Source organism: Oncorhynchus clarkii, chromosome 9, assembly GCF_045791955.1.
Source record: "Oncorhynchus clarkii lewisi isolate Uvic-CL-2024 chromosome 9, UVic_Ocla_1.0, whole genome shotgun sequence".
Taxonomy (NCBI): domain Eukaryota; kingdom Metazoa; phylum Chordata; class Actinopteri; order Salmoniformes; family Salmonidae; genus Oncorhynchus; species Oncorhynchus clarkii.
The window spans coordinates 54,268,047-54,283,550 of NC_092155.1; the positions used below are offsets into that span (position 1 = coordinate 54,268,047).

Consider the following 15,504-nt stretch of genomic DNA (forward strand, 5'->3'; position numbering starts at 1 on the left):
CAATCGCACCTATGATATGCGAAACTGAGCCTGCGCAGACCGTGAAAAACAATGTTAAAGGCAAATATTCTTATACCTAAACCTCAATATCTGTGGTAAAGGGGATATGATGGTTACATGCCACAGTATCCCGTCTAAAATCAGCATATCCCAGGCATCTTATCCGGGTTTCTCATAACTGGGATAACTTTTTCGGGTTATTGTAAACGGGATGTGATGTTTATATGACAACTCAAAAATCGAATACTTCAGTACCCGAATAATAACGGGACATTGGTCTGTATGTAAAGGTGTTCAGTGACTTCTCTAACCCCAAACCGCAGGCTGGTCTGGTTGGTCTATTTCAAAAGCGTTCCTGGATGTTGCGCGTATGGGTTTAGAAACTGTGTTACTATCTTGAATGCAACCCTGCTTACGACCGGAAGTGATGTAAAACTAATGAGTCACATTTTGTTCCGAAAACAGCGGTCTCCAGGTCAGAGAGTTTGTTTTTGAAGTATTTCTTGATATTTTGGTCAATTTTCACAAAATACTTGACGATACTCATGTTTATCTATGACGCATATCAGTAAAGCAAGGATTTAATCTGTCCGCTAATCTACAAAAGGTCTGCCACTATAACTAGCTAAGGTTAGCTATTTCGATGATTGGTTAGCTAATTTAGCTAGCAAATGTAATGTAAAAAGGACCTGCGTCTTCCGTTTGTAATCAAGCTAGTGCTGAAGGCTATGGCGTGCACTTTGGAAAAGGTTCTTGGCGATGCTCGCACGCTGCTTGAGAGGCTCAAAGAGCACGACACGGCGGCAGAAGGACTGATCGAGCAGTCTGGAGCGCTCAGCCAGAAGGTTCAGGGCATGAGAGAGGTGGGGAATGCCCTTCCAGACAAGGTACATTTGGTTGCTGCTATCTTTCGAGCTTGCTGAATACGTATCTAGTATTTTTTTTTTAATGGCATATAGATGAGAGCCTTGGATTTATCTGTTCACTGTTCCCCTAGTACATGGAGGAAAGTTCTGAGATACAGGAGTTGTCAAAGTACAAGCCTCACGTCCTGTTAACGCAAGAGAATACCCAAATAAAGGAACTACAGCAAGAAAACCGAGGCAAGACACAATTCATGTTTTATTCACTGTAATATTTTATGCTACCCCACTTTGTCTCAGTCAAATGTCATTTGGTGTCAAATGTTTGCAGCACGAGAAAAACAATATAATCTGTTAATATATTACACCAATGTATGTGTCATATATTTGAGGCACAGATATGTCTGGTAATGTGTTAAATCTCCACAGAACTGTGGCTGTCTTTGGAGGAGCACCAGTATGCGCTAGAATTGATCATGGGTAGATACCGCAAGCAAATGCTACAGCTTATGATGGAAAAGAAGGAGCTGGACACAAAGCCTGTTCTTAGCCTTCATGAGGACCATGCCAAGGTACACACCCTTTCTGTCTACTCAGAATGAATGTAATAACATTTGACATGGGCTCACATTTATGATAAAAACAATTAGCTATGTGTCATGTTTTATTTGTTTGAATTTGTATTATCATGAAGGAAGTGCAAAGCCAACTGGAGCGGATATGCGAGATGGGTCAGGTGATGAGAAGAGCTGTTCAGGTGGATGACCAGCACTACTGCTCTGTGCGAGAGAGGCTTGCCCAACTAGAGGTAAAAAATGGTTAAATCAAGCAAATTACTACTTTTATTATCTATGACTCTGGGTCAGGGTAAATAAAAATACTATTTATCAACCCATGGCCAATATTCTCATGCATTTAGATTGAAAACAAGGAGCTGCGAGATCTACTGACCATTAGTAAGAGTTCTGTGAGGCCACAGAAGGAAGACTCCAGCCAATCGGCGACAGAGGAAGAAGCCGAACCGGGGACCAATCAGTAATGGACTCGATAGAGAAGATCTCAGTTGCATACTCCTCGCTTCCTCTCCTCGTCTCCTTCTCAAAAGCTTTTGGATGAGAAAGCCAGAGGTTCCGCCCCTCTGACATTCTCCTCCAGTGGGTTTTGAGGAGTGAGGACAGTAGGAGTATGCAATCGAACTTCCCATAGAGAGGAGTTTGGATTGTTCATGGAGAAGAACAGTTCCCCGGGGCCACAAGACAGGGTTGATTACATTTTCACCACCGGTCACCCCTTCCCTTTAAGACAAAGTCCATGTTTTGTGTTGTTAGTTACCATTTAATATATATTTCCAAAGGTGCTCCTGCTGTCCAATGAAGCACTGTAAAGGCGCAGAGAAGAGAGAATACTGTTTTTGTCAGGAAAGATTAGCTCCTGTACAACAGTTTTAGTATAGAGGGTGAACTTTTGCATTGGCCAAAGATAATCACATTTGCTTTTTATGGCATGGTCTCTAGCTTTTCATTTTGAGTCATTTGTTCAAATGTACTTGAAACATTGTAGAAATAATCATGTGGTCAATTCACGGGAAACCAAATGCCAACTCTCCCCACATGGTTTAGCAAATGTTATGCTGTCAAACTGCAAGTCTTGATGTTTATTCCCCTGGGCCTGATATGACATCTTGTTGTCTCAAAATGTTTCAAATCAAATTGCGTTTTTCACATGGGCTTACTTATGGCCCCTTAACCAACAATGCAGAGTTTTTAAAACAGTAAGAAATTCAGTCAATCAATTTTCAGTCTGACTTGCTTGTAGCAGATTAACAGTTTGTATCTGTATGTAATTATCTGCTACATTAGAACCATTAGAAATATTTTGTTAATGTCTGTAATTCATGTGTAGAAATATATATATTTTTCATGTCTGGTATAATACTTACATAATGAGTCAGTGTGTGAGTGTAACATGTTCTTGACATTAGCGTTTGACCATAACTTAGATTTGAGGCTCTTTTTTTAAATTTTATTTTTAACAATCCAACAGCTTGACGGACTGTTGTCAAATTGTATATGACATTGTCATCTCAGGAAACTTTCTTGCCATTATTGCAAAAGTGAGCTGTAATTTCTTCAAAGCTTTGATGAGTGAATTTATTAATTTGATGTGTCAAATAAATATTAATCAAATGCCTAATTTTACTGATTTGATTTTTTTACAGCAAAAGGAAATGCGGACATTGCAAGATATGGAGCATTTGCTTGATGAATAGATTTGGTGAAAATGTCCTTTTACTCAGGATGACAAATGTTATTTGAATTTCCCAGTTCACTCAAAAGTAATGGCGATCTGAAATTCGGGGCTTTCGCTAGATGGAGACATTGCTTTAATGTCTTCAATTAAAACGAGCTATCGTGAGATTTAGGTTATGGCTCCAGAATCCAGGGCCTGCGTTTGACATTTTTAGCAAGAAAAAAATGTAAGCTTTTTTCCTGGCATGATTAACTGATGCTTCGCAGAGAGTGCCATCAAACTTGGTAAATAACCCAATTTGTTCCAGAACGTTAGCTATGTTCTGCTTTGCCAGATAATAAAAGCATGCACATGTCTTGATTTGCTGGCTGGCTAGCTAGCTAGGTCTGCTAAAGACTAGTATTGTAAGTAGCCAGCCATCCTATTCTCATTATATAGCTATTATAGTAACACAGCAATTTACACTCACTATCAGTCCAGCTAGTCAATTAGCTAGTATGCAGGATGTGCATAACCATATATTTTGCTAGTAGCAGACATCTAATGACATGTCTCACTATATTGCTGCTACCTACCTGTCAGTGTCGTCCAAAAGGGTGTTGAGATGCATAAGAGTAAGCTAATATTTCCAGGGCTGCCAACTTTTGAAGAAAGCTTGGGAGTGAGATTTGCTATGATAATTTTATTGCCCCCTGGCACAACCCCAAGATGGGGGGTCTGAAAATGTTACTGTTTTAAAGCTCATTTCCTGCAATTCTATGTATTTTTATATGGTTTACGCCTATGATCTGAATACAGGTCAATTGTATTCAGAATGCTTTGAACATTAAATGAACACTCAAAATTGTATCACTTTCTTACTTTGTGATTTTTGGGGGATTCAATTTAAAGTATGCACATATTTATTTTACATAATTTTTAGGTTGTTTGACGTTCGATGGAGACACACTAATGGGAAAAACAGTGGAAGGTTTGAAGCCGTGATTGATTTCTGTTCTCATGTGGAAAGTTGTATGCAACATGTGTCGGAGAGTGTTACCACTACACAAAGGCTCTGCACAGGAAATACTAATATTAATGGTTGATGGCAGTGGGTAACCAAATATAGATTGCAGTCTCCTTGTCCATAGACTGCTTTCAAGGTAAGGACACAAACATTTTGTAATTTGGGTGAATTTTTTAAAATACGTCCGGAAGAAAATCCTGCTTATGCTACAGGAGTGTTGGCCACGCCTGATCAATGTTTCCCAAGTGCTGGGTGTTTAAAAATGCATCTCTGGCATTAGCACCTAATTATAACGTTGTTATAACAATTCTAATGTTATAATGTTGTTATAACAATTAATTTCTCAAAATCACTCAACCTTCAATTTTTTTTAATGAGTATCAATATTCAGGTAGTTATACAAATAAATACATTTTAATTAAGTGATAATGCCAGAGATGCCGGTGTTTGAGGGATATATTGGCATGGGTGTTGTTCTCTTGGGCCGGCAAACCATGCCAATATATCCTCCAAACACCGGCATCGAGGGCATTGTAACTTTTATACAATGGGTTACCAATATTAAAATAATGATTTACATATTTTCATAAAAAATATATTTTGATGAATATATTCATACTATTTCATCCCACAAGATATAGTCCAGACATAAATCTAGGGTTGCTACACAAACTGGCTGGAAGTTCGTTCTATTGGTTCGGTTGCCAGAGACGCGACCCAGTCTTTAAGTCTTTTTGTTTTGTATCTATGGACACGACCCAATCATGCCATACTGGCTGTCAACATTCTTATCCCTTGCTTGCTAGCTAGCCAAATACGGCTAACTTACGTCAAACAGTGCAGCTAGAATAACAACAAAGTAGCTGCATTTGTTTAAGCTGTTTTCTAGTGACATTTATTTGGAATATTTTTATTTTATTTAACCTTTATTTAACTAGGCAAGTCAGTTATGAACATATTCTTACTTACAATGACAGCCTACTAAAAGGGACCCTGTGGGGATGGGGGCTGGGATCAAAAATAAAAATAGAGGACAAAACATACATCATGACAAGAAAGACACCACAACACTACATAAAGAGAGACCTAAGACAACAACATAGCAAGGCAGCAACACATGACAGACAACACAGCGTAGTAGAAACACAACATGGTACAAACATTATTGGGCAAAGACAACAGCACAAAGGGCAAGAAGGTAGAGACAACAATACATCAGGTGAAGCAGCCACAACTGTCAGTAAGAGTGTCCATGATTGAGTCTTGAATGAAGAGATGGAGATAAAACTGTCCAGTTTGAGTGTTTTTTGCAACTTGTTCCAGTCGCTAGCTGCAGCGAACTGAAAAGAGGAGCGACCCAGGGATTTGTGTTCTTTGGGGACCTTTAACAGAATGTGACTGGCGGAACGAGTGTTGTACGTGGATGATGCAGTAGGTATCTCAGATAGGGGGGAGTGAGGCCTAAGAGGGTTTTATAAATAAGAATCAACCAGAGGGTCTTGCGACGGGTATACAGAGATGACCAGTTTACAGAGGAGTATAGAGTGCAGTGGTGTCCTATATGGAGCATTGGTGGCAAATCTGATGGCCAAATGGTAAAGAACATCTAGCCTCTCGAGAGCACCCATACCTGCCGATCTATAAATTACATCTCTGTAATCTAGCATGGGTAGGATGGTCATCTGAATCAGGGTTAGTTTGGCAGCTCGGGTGAAAGAGGAGTGATTACGATAGAGGAAACCAAGTCTAGATTTATGTCCTGAGAGAAGGACAGTGTACCATCTAGCCATACTCCCAAGTAATTGTATGAGGTGGGGAGAGGGGCATTCTTCTTACCAAACCACATTACCTTTGTTTTAGAGGTGTTCAGAACAAGCTTCTTGGACACTAAGAAAGCTTTGTTGTAGAGCGTTCACACAAAATCCAGGGAGGTGCCAGGGGAGTATAAGACTTTATCACTGCAATCTTTGAGAAAGGTAGTTAGCAAACCAGGCCAAAGACCCCTCAGCGACACCAATATAGCCGGCCCACAAGAATGGAATAGTCTACCGTATCTAAAGCTTTGGCCAAGTCAATAAAAATAGCAGCACAACATTGCTTAGAATCAAGGGCAATGGTGACATCATTTAAGACCTTTAAGGTTGCAGTGACACATCCATAACCTGAGTGGAAACCAGATTGCACACCAGAGAGAATACTATAGACATCAAGAAATCCAGTCAGTTTATTATTGACAAGTTTTTCCAACACTTTTGATAAACAAGGCAAAATAGAAATTGGCCTATAACAGTTAGGATCAGCTTAATCTCCCCTTTAATTAAATAAAGGAGGCTGTCTGGCTGCCTACCAAGCAATAGGAACCTCCCCAGAGAGGAGAGACATGTTAAAAAGGTCAGTGACAGGCTTTTATTTAATTTTTTTATTTTACCTTTAACTAGGCAAGTCAGTTAAGAACAAATTCTTATTTTCAATTACAGCCTAGGAACAGTGAGTTAACTGCCTGTTCAGGGGCAGACCAACAGAATGACTTGTTCAGCTCGGGATTTGAACTTGCAACCTTCCGGTTACAAGTCCACCGCTCTAACCACTAGGCTGCCCTGCCGCCCCAGAGGCTTGGCGATGATAGGGGCAGCAACCTTAAAGAAGAAAGTTTCTAAACCATCTGACCCAGATGTTTTTTGGGGTTCTAGTTTAAGGAGCTGTAACACACTAGGCGTAGTGGGTGCGGAGTCAGGTGCAGGAGGCAGAAAGTTCAGAATAGCGCTTTATTACACACAGGGGAAAATAGTACTCTCCACGAAACTGGGCGTAATAAACAAATGCCCAAAACAGGTAACTAAACAACACGCACTACCACACATCAACACAGTGGGGAAAATAATCAAGCCCGCACAAAGAGCAGGTGGGCCTACCGGCTTAAATAGCCCAACTCAAAATCTAAACAAGAAACAGGTGAAACAAATCAGACAAAACCAACAGAAAAGGGAAAAGGGATCGGTGGCAGCTAGTAGGCCGGTGACGACGACCGCCGAGCGCCACCCGAACAGGAAGAGGAGCCACCTCCTTTAGCACCTCGGAGTCAGTGACCGCCTGCAGGGAGAAACTTTGTAGCAGGGCAGGGGAAAAAGAGAAGGTGTGGGAGATTAAGAAATGTTAGACGGCAAGTAGGTATGGCTGAGTCAAATAGAAATCCTGACTTAATAAAGTGGTGATTAAAGATCTCCATGTGCTCCTTGTCAGTAACAACCACATCATCAACATTAAGGGACATGGGCAGCTGTGAGGAGGAGGGTTTATTCTCCAGGTCTTTAACTGTTTTCCAGAACTTCTTGGGGTTAGACCCACAGAGAGAGAACTGCTCCTTAAAGTAACTAACTTTGGCCTACCGGATAGCCTGAGTGCACTTATTTCTCATTTGTCTGAACGAGAGCCAGTCAGCCTGAGTATGTGTGTGCCTTTCGCCAAATGGAATTCTTGAGGTGGAGTAACTCTGCCAGATCACGGTTGAACCAGGGGCTGAACCTGTTTTTAATGATCATTTTCTTTATGGGGGCATGGTTGTTAACAATACCACTGAAAATAAAAAATAAAAAAGAAGGTTCAAGCGTCTTTACCAATTTACAGAGGCCAGGTCATGACGAAAGGCATGCTCATTCACGTTTTTTCAGCAAGCGTCTATGACAAATCAGGACAGGTCGTTTCACTGAGCAGCCATTACGAACACAGGCTGTAAAACAGTGATCACTAAGGTAATTACAGAAAACACCAGACTGATACCTATCAGGATTATTTGTGAGAATAACATCGAGGAGAGTAGCCTTTTCTGGGTATTTGGAGTCATACCTTGTGGGATTGGTAATAATCTGAGAAAGATTTACAGTATATAGTCCCATTGCTTTAGGACTTGGTCAGGTGGTTTAAGCACATCCCAGTTTAAGTCACCTAGCAGGACAAATTCAGACTTAGTGTGAGGGGCCAGGAGAGAGCTTAGGGCATTTAGGATACAGGCCAGTGCTGATGGTGGACGATAACACCCAGCAACAGTGAACAAAGAGCTTTTTAAAAGTTTAATGCTTAAAACCAGCTAATCAAATTGTTTGGGGACAGACTTGGTGGAGACAACCGAGCACTGAAGGTGTTCCTTGGTAAAGATTGCCACTCCACCCCTTTTGGAAGATCTGTCTTGCTGAAAAAGGTTATAACCAGAGAGGTTTACATCACTGTTCAAAACACTCTTTCTTAACCACGTCTCAGTAATGACCAACGCATCTGCATTGGAGCTGTGAACCCACACTTTCAATTGATACATTTTAGGTAATACGCTTCTAGTGTTAACGTTCAGAAAATCCAGGCGTATAAAAAGTGCTCCCTCGTCAATAAGGCTGTAACTTAACAAAATGTGGAAAAAGTCAAGGGGTCTGAATACTTTCCGAATGCACTGTATATATCCATAAATAATGATGCTGATTCATGATTTCGACTGGCTGAAAAAGCTGCCTGCCTGTCTGTCTCATCCCGACACGTTCATTATTATGGACAAGCTGGAGATCGAATTTGAATATTGAAACAATGTTGCAAATGTTGGAGAGACAGACAGCAAGAATTATACAAATCTTTGCTGTTGAAAACTAAATGTTAGTCCAAAATAAATGTGAGATTTAGCGGGTGGTAATTTGGGTAATAGACACCAGCTGGAATGCAGTTTTAACCAATCAGCATTCAGGATTAGACACACCCATTGTATAATTAATTGTATGAAGAGTGCCTTGGTCCTCCTTTCTTTTTGGTTTATGCCTACAAGTTGAAGGTCCTTGCCATCATCTTACTCTATATAGAGAAAATATGATGTGTTTATGAGTTGTGAGTCCCCCTACCATCTATGCCTAGCATGTGTACAATATTAAAATGGCAAATTATATTTGAGGCCTGGAGTAGTCAATATCCAATGCTTTTTTGTATGACTTATACAAAACTGTCCATGAATGGCTGCAAAAATACATAGCCTCATAATTCATTTTCAAAGACTCAAGTAGGCATATCAGATTTCAAATATGTGATTACACTGGCAAAATTGTGTAGAAATTGAATAATAAAATACGTGTGGAGAATAAGAGCAGTGTTCTTGCTGACAAGCACACTAAATACCCTATATTTTAGCACATTGTTCCACTGATCGGACTAAATAAAGTAAATAGATAATAAAATCTCCTGAAGACAAGATGACATAAATCTGCCCTGTCTACTCCCTCTCCTCCGCTCCACCCGTTCGATGTCGCCGGTTTACTAACCACTGGTCCTGGGAACCATCATTACGCGCACCTGGCATTCATCATTACGTGCACCTGCACTTCATCATTAGGCACACCTGGACTCCATTACCTCACTCTTACCTCACTCATTACCTCCCCTTTATCTGGCACTCCCTTAGGCTCTTTCCCCAGACAGTATTGTTTCTGTTTTTCATGTCTAGACGCTACACCTACGTTGTATCGTTCCATGTTATATTAAACTTACCACCTGCTTCTCGACTCTCAGCGTCTACATAACAGAATACTGCCTCACAAAATGGAAGAAGCAGCAGCAAATCATAACATCTCCCAGATGGTCAACGAGCAGGGAGCGTTACTTCGTCAACACCACGACCAGCTGGGGATGGTTATGGAAGAGGTTATTCGCAGTGTTCAACGTCTCGAACATACCCGAGAGGGGTTGCCTTCAACTAGCGGAGGATACTCTACCACCAGTCGACCCAGCACACCAGCAACCTGCCTAGGTCAGCAATGCCCGTTTGTCCATCCCGGATAAATATGACGGCACCCCATCTACATGCTGTGGGTTCCTACTCCAGTGCTCTCTCTACTTTGCACACCAGATGGGAGCTCCTACCACCAAGAGGTGTAAAATAAGGTAGAATACTCTGGCACTATGCAATGCTTTCATTATGTAACCTATTTGATGTGCATTGGTGGTGACATTAAAAGGTAACTCTCAACTCCAATTTTCGCCTTTGCCCAACCACTTCAAATAAAAAAATCCATTCAGGTGAGAAGTGGGGGGGAATTTATCATAAATATTCATTGAGGGGGTGGGTAAACATAGTTGTACCTGATCCCAACACTTCTTACTAAAGCATACTTACAAAACGTCCACTGGCACACTTAAAAAAAAAAGATGTACATCGGGAGCAAATACGACTCAAATCACAGCCATTGAACTATGAGCAAACTGTCTTACCGGACTGCACCACCAATCTATCGAACGCCGATTGGGTCTTCGCTTGTACCAAAAAATGTATGTCTGATAACTCTGAGGACATTGGAAAAAAAGCACTTGGGTACTGAGTAGACTGATACCCCATTTCACTGATCCACAATCCTTAGGTAAGGCTGTACAGTGCAATATGAATGTCAATACACTTCTCCATATTCCTGAATGGATCGAACGGCGTCTTCTGGTAAGAGTAGGGGGGGGTTATGTTTCATAAACAATTCCTGGTGTACCGAAGTTGAAGGCATTGCGAGCTCCTGTTCACCCAACCTGGAGTTTCTGATGCTAAAATGCCGACCCCACTATATGTAGAGGGAATTGACGTGTTATTATCACAGCTGTGTACATAACACCACAAGCAAACAACAAGGCGGCACTCACAAGCTGTACAAGATCCTTTGCATGCAAGAATCCTCTCACTCAGAAACAGTCTTTTCCGTTGCGGGTGACTTTAACCAAGCCCGTCTAAAACAAATGTTCCTAAAATATCACCAACATGTATCTTTCCCCACAAAAGGATCTGCCGTGCTTGACCATTCATACGCAAACATCTGCAACGCGTACAAAGCCATCCCCCGCCCCCACTTTGGCCAATCAGATCATGTCTCTCTGTTCCTACTCCCTGCCTACAAGCACCAATACAGAGAATAGTGAATTGTAGTCCCTACCTTCTTTAAGGAGACCACCATCGTCACAGTGCCCAAGAAAGACAAAGTGACATGCCCAAATGAGTATCGCCCTGTTGCGCTCACCTCGGCCATCATTAAGTGCTGGTCATGGCCCACATCAAGTCCAGTTTGCCAGGCACACTGGACCCACTCCAATTTGCCTACCACTCCAACAGATCCACAGAAGATGCCATTTCCATCGCTATTCACACAGCTGTAGCACATGTGGAGAAGAGGAACATCTATGTGAGAGTGCTGTTCATTGACTACAGTTCAGCATTCAACACTATTTTTCCCTCCAAGATCGACACCAAGCTTAGAGCCCTGGGTCTGGACACCACCCTCTGCAACTGGACCCTGGACTTCCTGATAGGTAAACCACTAGTTTTGAAGATTGGAAACAACACCCCCTCTTAGCACAGGGGCCCCCCAGGGGTGAGTCTTCAGTCCTCTGCTGTACTCCCTGTTCACCCACGACTGAGTGTATTTGCATGACACCAACTCCATCATCAAGTTTGCTGACAACATCACGGTTGTAGACCTGATAACCAGCAACAACAAGTCAGCATATATGGAGGTGGAAAGTGAACTGGCATTGTGGTGTCATGACAACAACCTCTCCCTCAATGTCAGCAAACAAATGAGTTGATTGTTGACTTCAGGATGCAGAGGAGGGAACATGCCCCGATCCACATCAATGGGACTGTAGTAGAGAGAGTCACGGGTTTTAGGTCCACATCACGGGTCTCAGAGTCACGGGTCTCAGAGTCACGGGTCTCAGCGTCCACATCTCCGAGGACTTGTCATGGACCAACAACACCCCCACTCTTGTCAAGAGGGCGCAACAGTGTCCTTACTTCCTAAGGCGGCTGAAGAAATTTGCCATTCCGCCCCGGGTCATCTCCAAATACTACTAGTGCACCATCGAGAGCGTCCTGACCAGTTGCATCACGGCCTGGTACGGGAATTGCTCTGTCCATGACAGCAAGGACCTCCAGCGGGTGATAAAGATGGCCCAGTACATCACTGGGACTGTGCTTCCACCCATCCAGGACATCAACTCGAAACGGTGCTTGAAGGCACACAGCATCATCAAGGACCCCACACACCTCAGCCACGAGCTGTTCGCTCCCTTACCGTCCGGCAGACTATCGGAGCATTAGATCTGATACCAACAGGCTCAGACCGTTTCTATCTACAAGCCATCGGACTGCTGAACATTTGAACTGATTCTTATTGTTGTTGCATAGCCGATAAGGAATCTGAAAGTAAGGATTTCGTTGGATGATGTATACAATACGTATCCCGTACAACTAATTAAACATGAAACTATTTGTGTCACGCCTTCTCCCGCTCTCCCTCTCTGGTGCTCGAGGATGCCAGGCTGTCCTTCATTACGCACATCTGTCACCATCATTACGAGCAGCAACGCTCATTGGACTCACCTGGACTCCTTCCCTTTGTTGATTGCCCGGTCTATAACTGTTCCCTGTGTCTGCATTTAATGTCGTTATGTGTTTATGTCCAGACGCTGTCCTGTCATGTTCCATGTCCATCAACATTAAATGTTCACTCCCTGTACCAGCTTCTTGTCTCTACCAGCGTCAACCCTTACAGAACACAGACACCACCAAAAGAAGCATCAGGGAGTTTTGGTTGGTGACATCGGGTCCGGGTGCTATCGCCGAGGTAACCAGGGGTGCCTCGTTGGGCTTCCAAAGCTTCGTTGGGCTTCCACGAGCTGGCTCAAGACGGCATCCCTAGCCGCGTCCTCAGAGCATGTGCAGACAGTTCAATTTGTTTACCGCCCCAATAGATCCACAGACGATGAAATCGCCATCACACTGCACACTGCCCTATCCTATCTGGACAATAGGAATACCTATGTAAGAATGCTGTTCATTGACTATAGCTCAGTATTTAACACCATACTACCCTCCAAGCTCATCATTAAGCTCGAGGCCCTCTGGGTCTGAACCCCGCCCTGTGCAACTTGGATCTGGACTTTCTAACAGGCCGCCACCAGTTGGTGAAGGTAGGAAACAACACCTCCACTTCGCTGATCCTCAACACTGGGGCTCCACAAGGGTGCGTGCTCAGCCCCCTCCTGTACTCCTTGTTCACCCATGACTGCATTGCCAAGAATGCCTCCAACTCAATCATCAAGTTTGCAGACAACACAACAGTAGTAGGCTTGATTACCAACAATGACGAGACAGCCTACAGGGAGAAGGTGAGGGCTCTGGGAGTGTGGTGTCAGGAAAATAACCTCTCACTCAACAAAACTAAGGAGATGATCATGGAAATGATTCAGGAAACAGCATAGTGAGCACACCCCTATCCATATCGACGGGACCGCAGTGGAGAAGGTGGAAACTTCAAGTTCCTCGGCCTACACATCACTGACAAACTCAAATGGTCCACCCACACAGACAGCCTGGTGAAGAAGGCGCAACAGCGCCTGAATTTGGCTTGCCACCTTAAACCCTCACAAACTTTTACAGATGCACAATTGAGAGCATTCTGTCTGGCTGTATCACCGCTTGGTATGGCAACTGCACCGCCCAAAACTGCAGGGCTGACCAACGCATCACCGGGGGCAAATAACCTGCCCTCCAGGACACCTACAGCACCCGATGTCACAGGGAGCTTAAAAGATCATCAAGGACAACAACCACCCCAGCCACAGCCTGTTCACCCCGCTATCATCCAGAAGGCGAGGCCAGTACAGGTGCATCAAAGCTGGGACAGAGAGATTGAAAAACAGCTATCTCAAGGCCATCAAACTGTTAAATAGCCATCACTAGCACATAGAGGCTGCTGCCTACATACATAGACTTGAATTCGCTGGCCACTTTAATAAATGGAAGACACTAGTCACTTGTCATAATGTTAACATATCTTGCAATACTCATCTCATATGTATATACTGAATTCTATACTATTCTACTGTATCTTAGTCTATACTGCTCTGACATTGCTCATCCATATATTTATATATTCTTAATTCCATTCCTTTACTTAGATTTGTGTGTATTGGGTATATGTTGGGAAATTGTTAGATATTACTGCACTGCCGAGCTAAAAACATAAGCATTTCGCTACACCCACAATAACATCTGCTTAAAATGTGTATATGACCAATAAAATTTGATTAGATTTTTACCTAGACACTCTTTCAAATGCTAACGTTTTAGCATTTGTGGCTCAAATCCAGTGCAAGTCAATGGTACCTATATTAACATTTTCACAATTCATATCCAAATTATCTATAAGTGACATGATTGAGTTACACAATACATTTGTATATACTTTAGGATAATTTTGACATGAACTGTGAAAATGCTAATATAGGTACCATTGACTTGCTTTGGATTTGTGCCACAAATGCAAAAAAGTTTGCATTTGAAACAGTGGACAACAAAACCAAATCATGGATTGCTGTAATATCATATCCATAGACAACTGACAGCAGTGGTATTCAATGTCGGGGTCGTGACCCACTGGGGGAAACTGCAGTGCGGTCACCGTAAATATATATTTTTTTATTTTAAGGTTGTGTCTTTAGATATGGGGTGGGGTGGGGCATTTTCCCTGTTTTTTTCCCACAGGTCTCCGAGTTGTCCTAGTTTTTTCAGGTTTTCACTATTAAAATCACACTTTGTTTTATCGAAAAACAACCAAATTAAGTCCACAACAATGCTTAAAGGTCCTGAATAGTCAAAATCATGTTTTTTATGAAATTTGAATTATGTTTGGATGAAACCAAAGAACAAAGTATGAAAAATGACTGTTGCTTTTATATTGATAAAGATTGATCATAAAGTTACTGGTCCCCTTCCCCATCTTAAACAATTGGATTCAGAAGGGGGATGGAAGTGGGATTATTAAGGACTTTTTGTGACATCATAATTTTAATACACCAATGGTAACTAATTATTCTCTTACCTAATTTAAATAAGCACGGCCTTGTAGCCAACATCACAGAAGGCTGTTTGCAGAGGGGCGTGGTCTACTGGTGCCAAAATTTGACTGTAGCATGCTAGCAAATATAATTAGTAGTCATTTTCAAAGAACCGCCAGTCAAGTTGAGCTCCCCGTCCACTCAGTTGTTCTTTACAGACTTCCTGTTAGTTGAACATGAGAGAAAATGTACATTTTCTCAAATGTTTAGCATTTTTAGTATGGGTAATGTTTTGGTCACTGTCTTCTTGGGTATGTATGGGTGTTCTAGTAGTTTGAGATGTTCTTTGAGATGCGGGCTCCTCCTGCCCAAAGTCACTCGTGGGGTCAATGATCTACATAAAAAAATTCATAACCACTTCGGGAATCCATCTGTTTTTTAAAATCAACTACATAGCCTAGATTACATTTTTTTCATTGGCCCAAGCATATCTACTTCAGAGAAACATCAAGGTCAATATAAGAATCTTTGCACATTTCGTATTGA

At 42.2% G+C, this 15,504-nt stretch overlaps 2 protein-coding genes across 2 annotated transcripts in view; one reads left to right on the top strand and one right to left on the bottom strand.

Annotated features, from left to right (window-relative positions):
* The first annotated feature begins 414 nt into the window (after positions 1–414).
* LOC139416558 (suppressor of IKBKE 1) lies at positions 415–3,053 on the top strand. The gene is made up of 6 exons (XM_071165321.1): positions 415–475; positions 714–887; positions 998–1,103; positions 1,293–1,435; positions 1,558–1,671; positions 1,783–3,053. The coding sequence occupies exons 2-6, from the start codon at positions 729–731 to the stop codon at positions 1,900–1,902; spliced, it is 642 nt and encodes a 213-aa protein (XP_071021422.1). The 5' UTR covers positions 415–475; positions 714–728; the 3' UTR covers positions 1,903–3,053.
* A 3,821-nt stretch (positions 3,054–6,874) lies between these two features.
* LOC139416560 (transmembrane and coiled-coil domains 4) overlaps positions 6,875–15,504 on the bottom strand; it is a 37,729-nt gene continuing 29,099 nt past the window's right edge. Inside the window, exon 15 of the mRNA XM_071165323.1 lies at positions 6,875–7,222. Within this exon, the coding sequence (XP_071021424.1) occupies positions 7,185–7,222 (38 nt within the window). The 3' untranslated portion in view covers positions 6,875–7,184. The remainder of the gene's footprint in view (positions 7,223–15,504) is intronic.

Coding starts and splice junctions, on each gene's coding strand:
- LOC139416558 (XM_071165321.1), top strand. CDS start 729: ATGGCGTGCACTTTGGAAAAGGTTCTTGGCGATGCTCGCACGCTGCTT. Junction 1,104..1,292: donor ACTACAGCAAGAAAACCGAG/GCAAGACACAAT, acceptor AAATCTCCACAG/AACTGTGGCTGTCTTTGGAG. Junction 1,436..1,557: donor TTCATGAGGACCATGCCAAG/GTACACACCCTT, acceptor ATTATCATGAAG/GAAGTGCAAAGCCAACTGGA.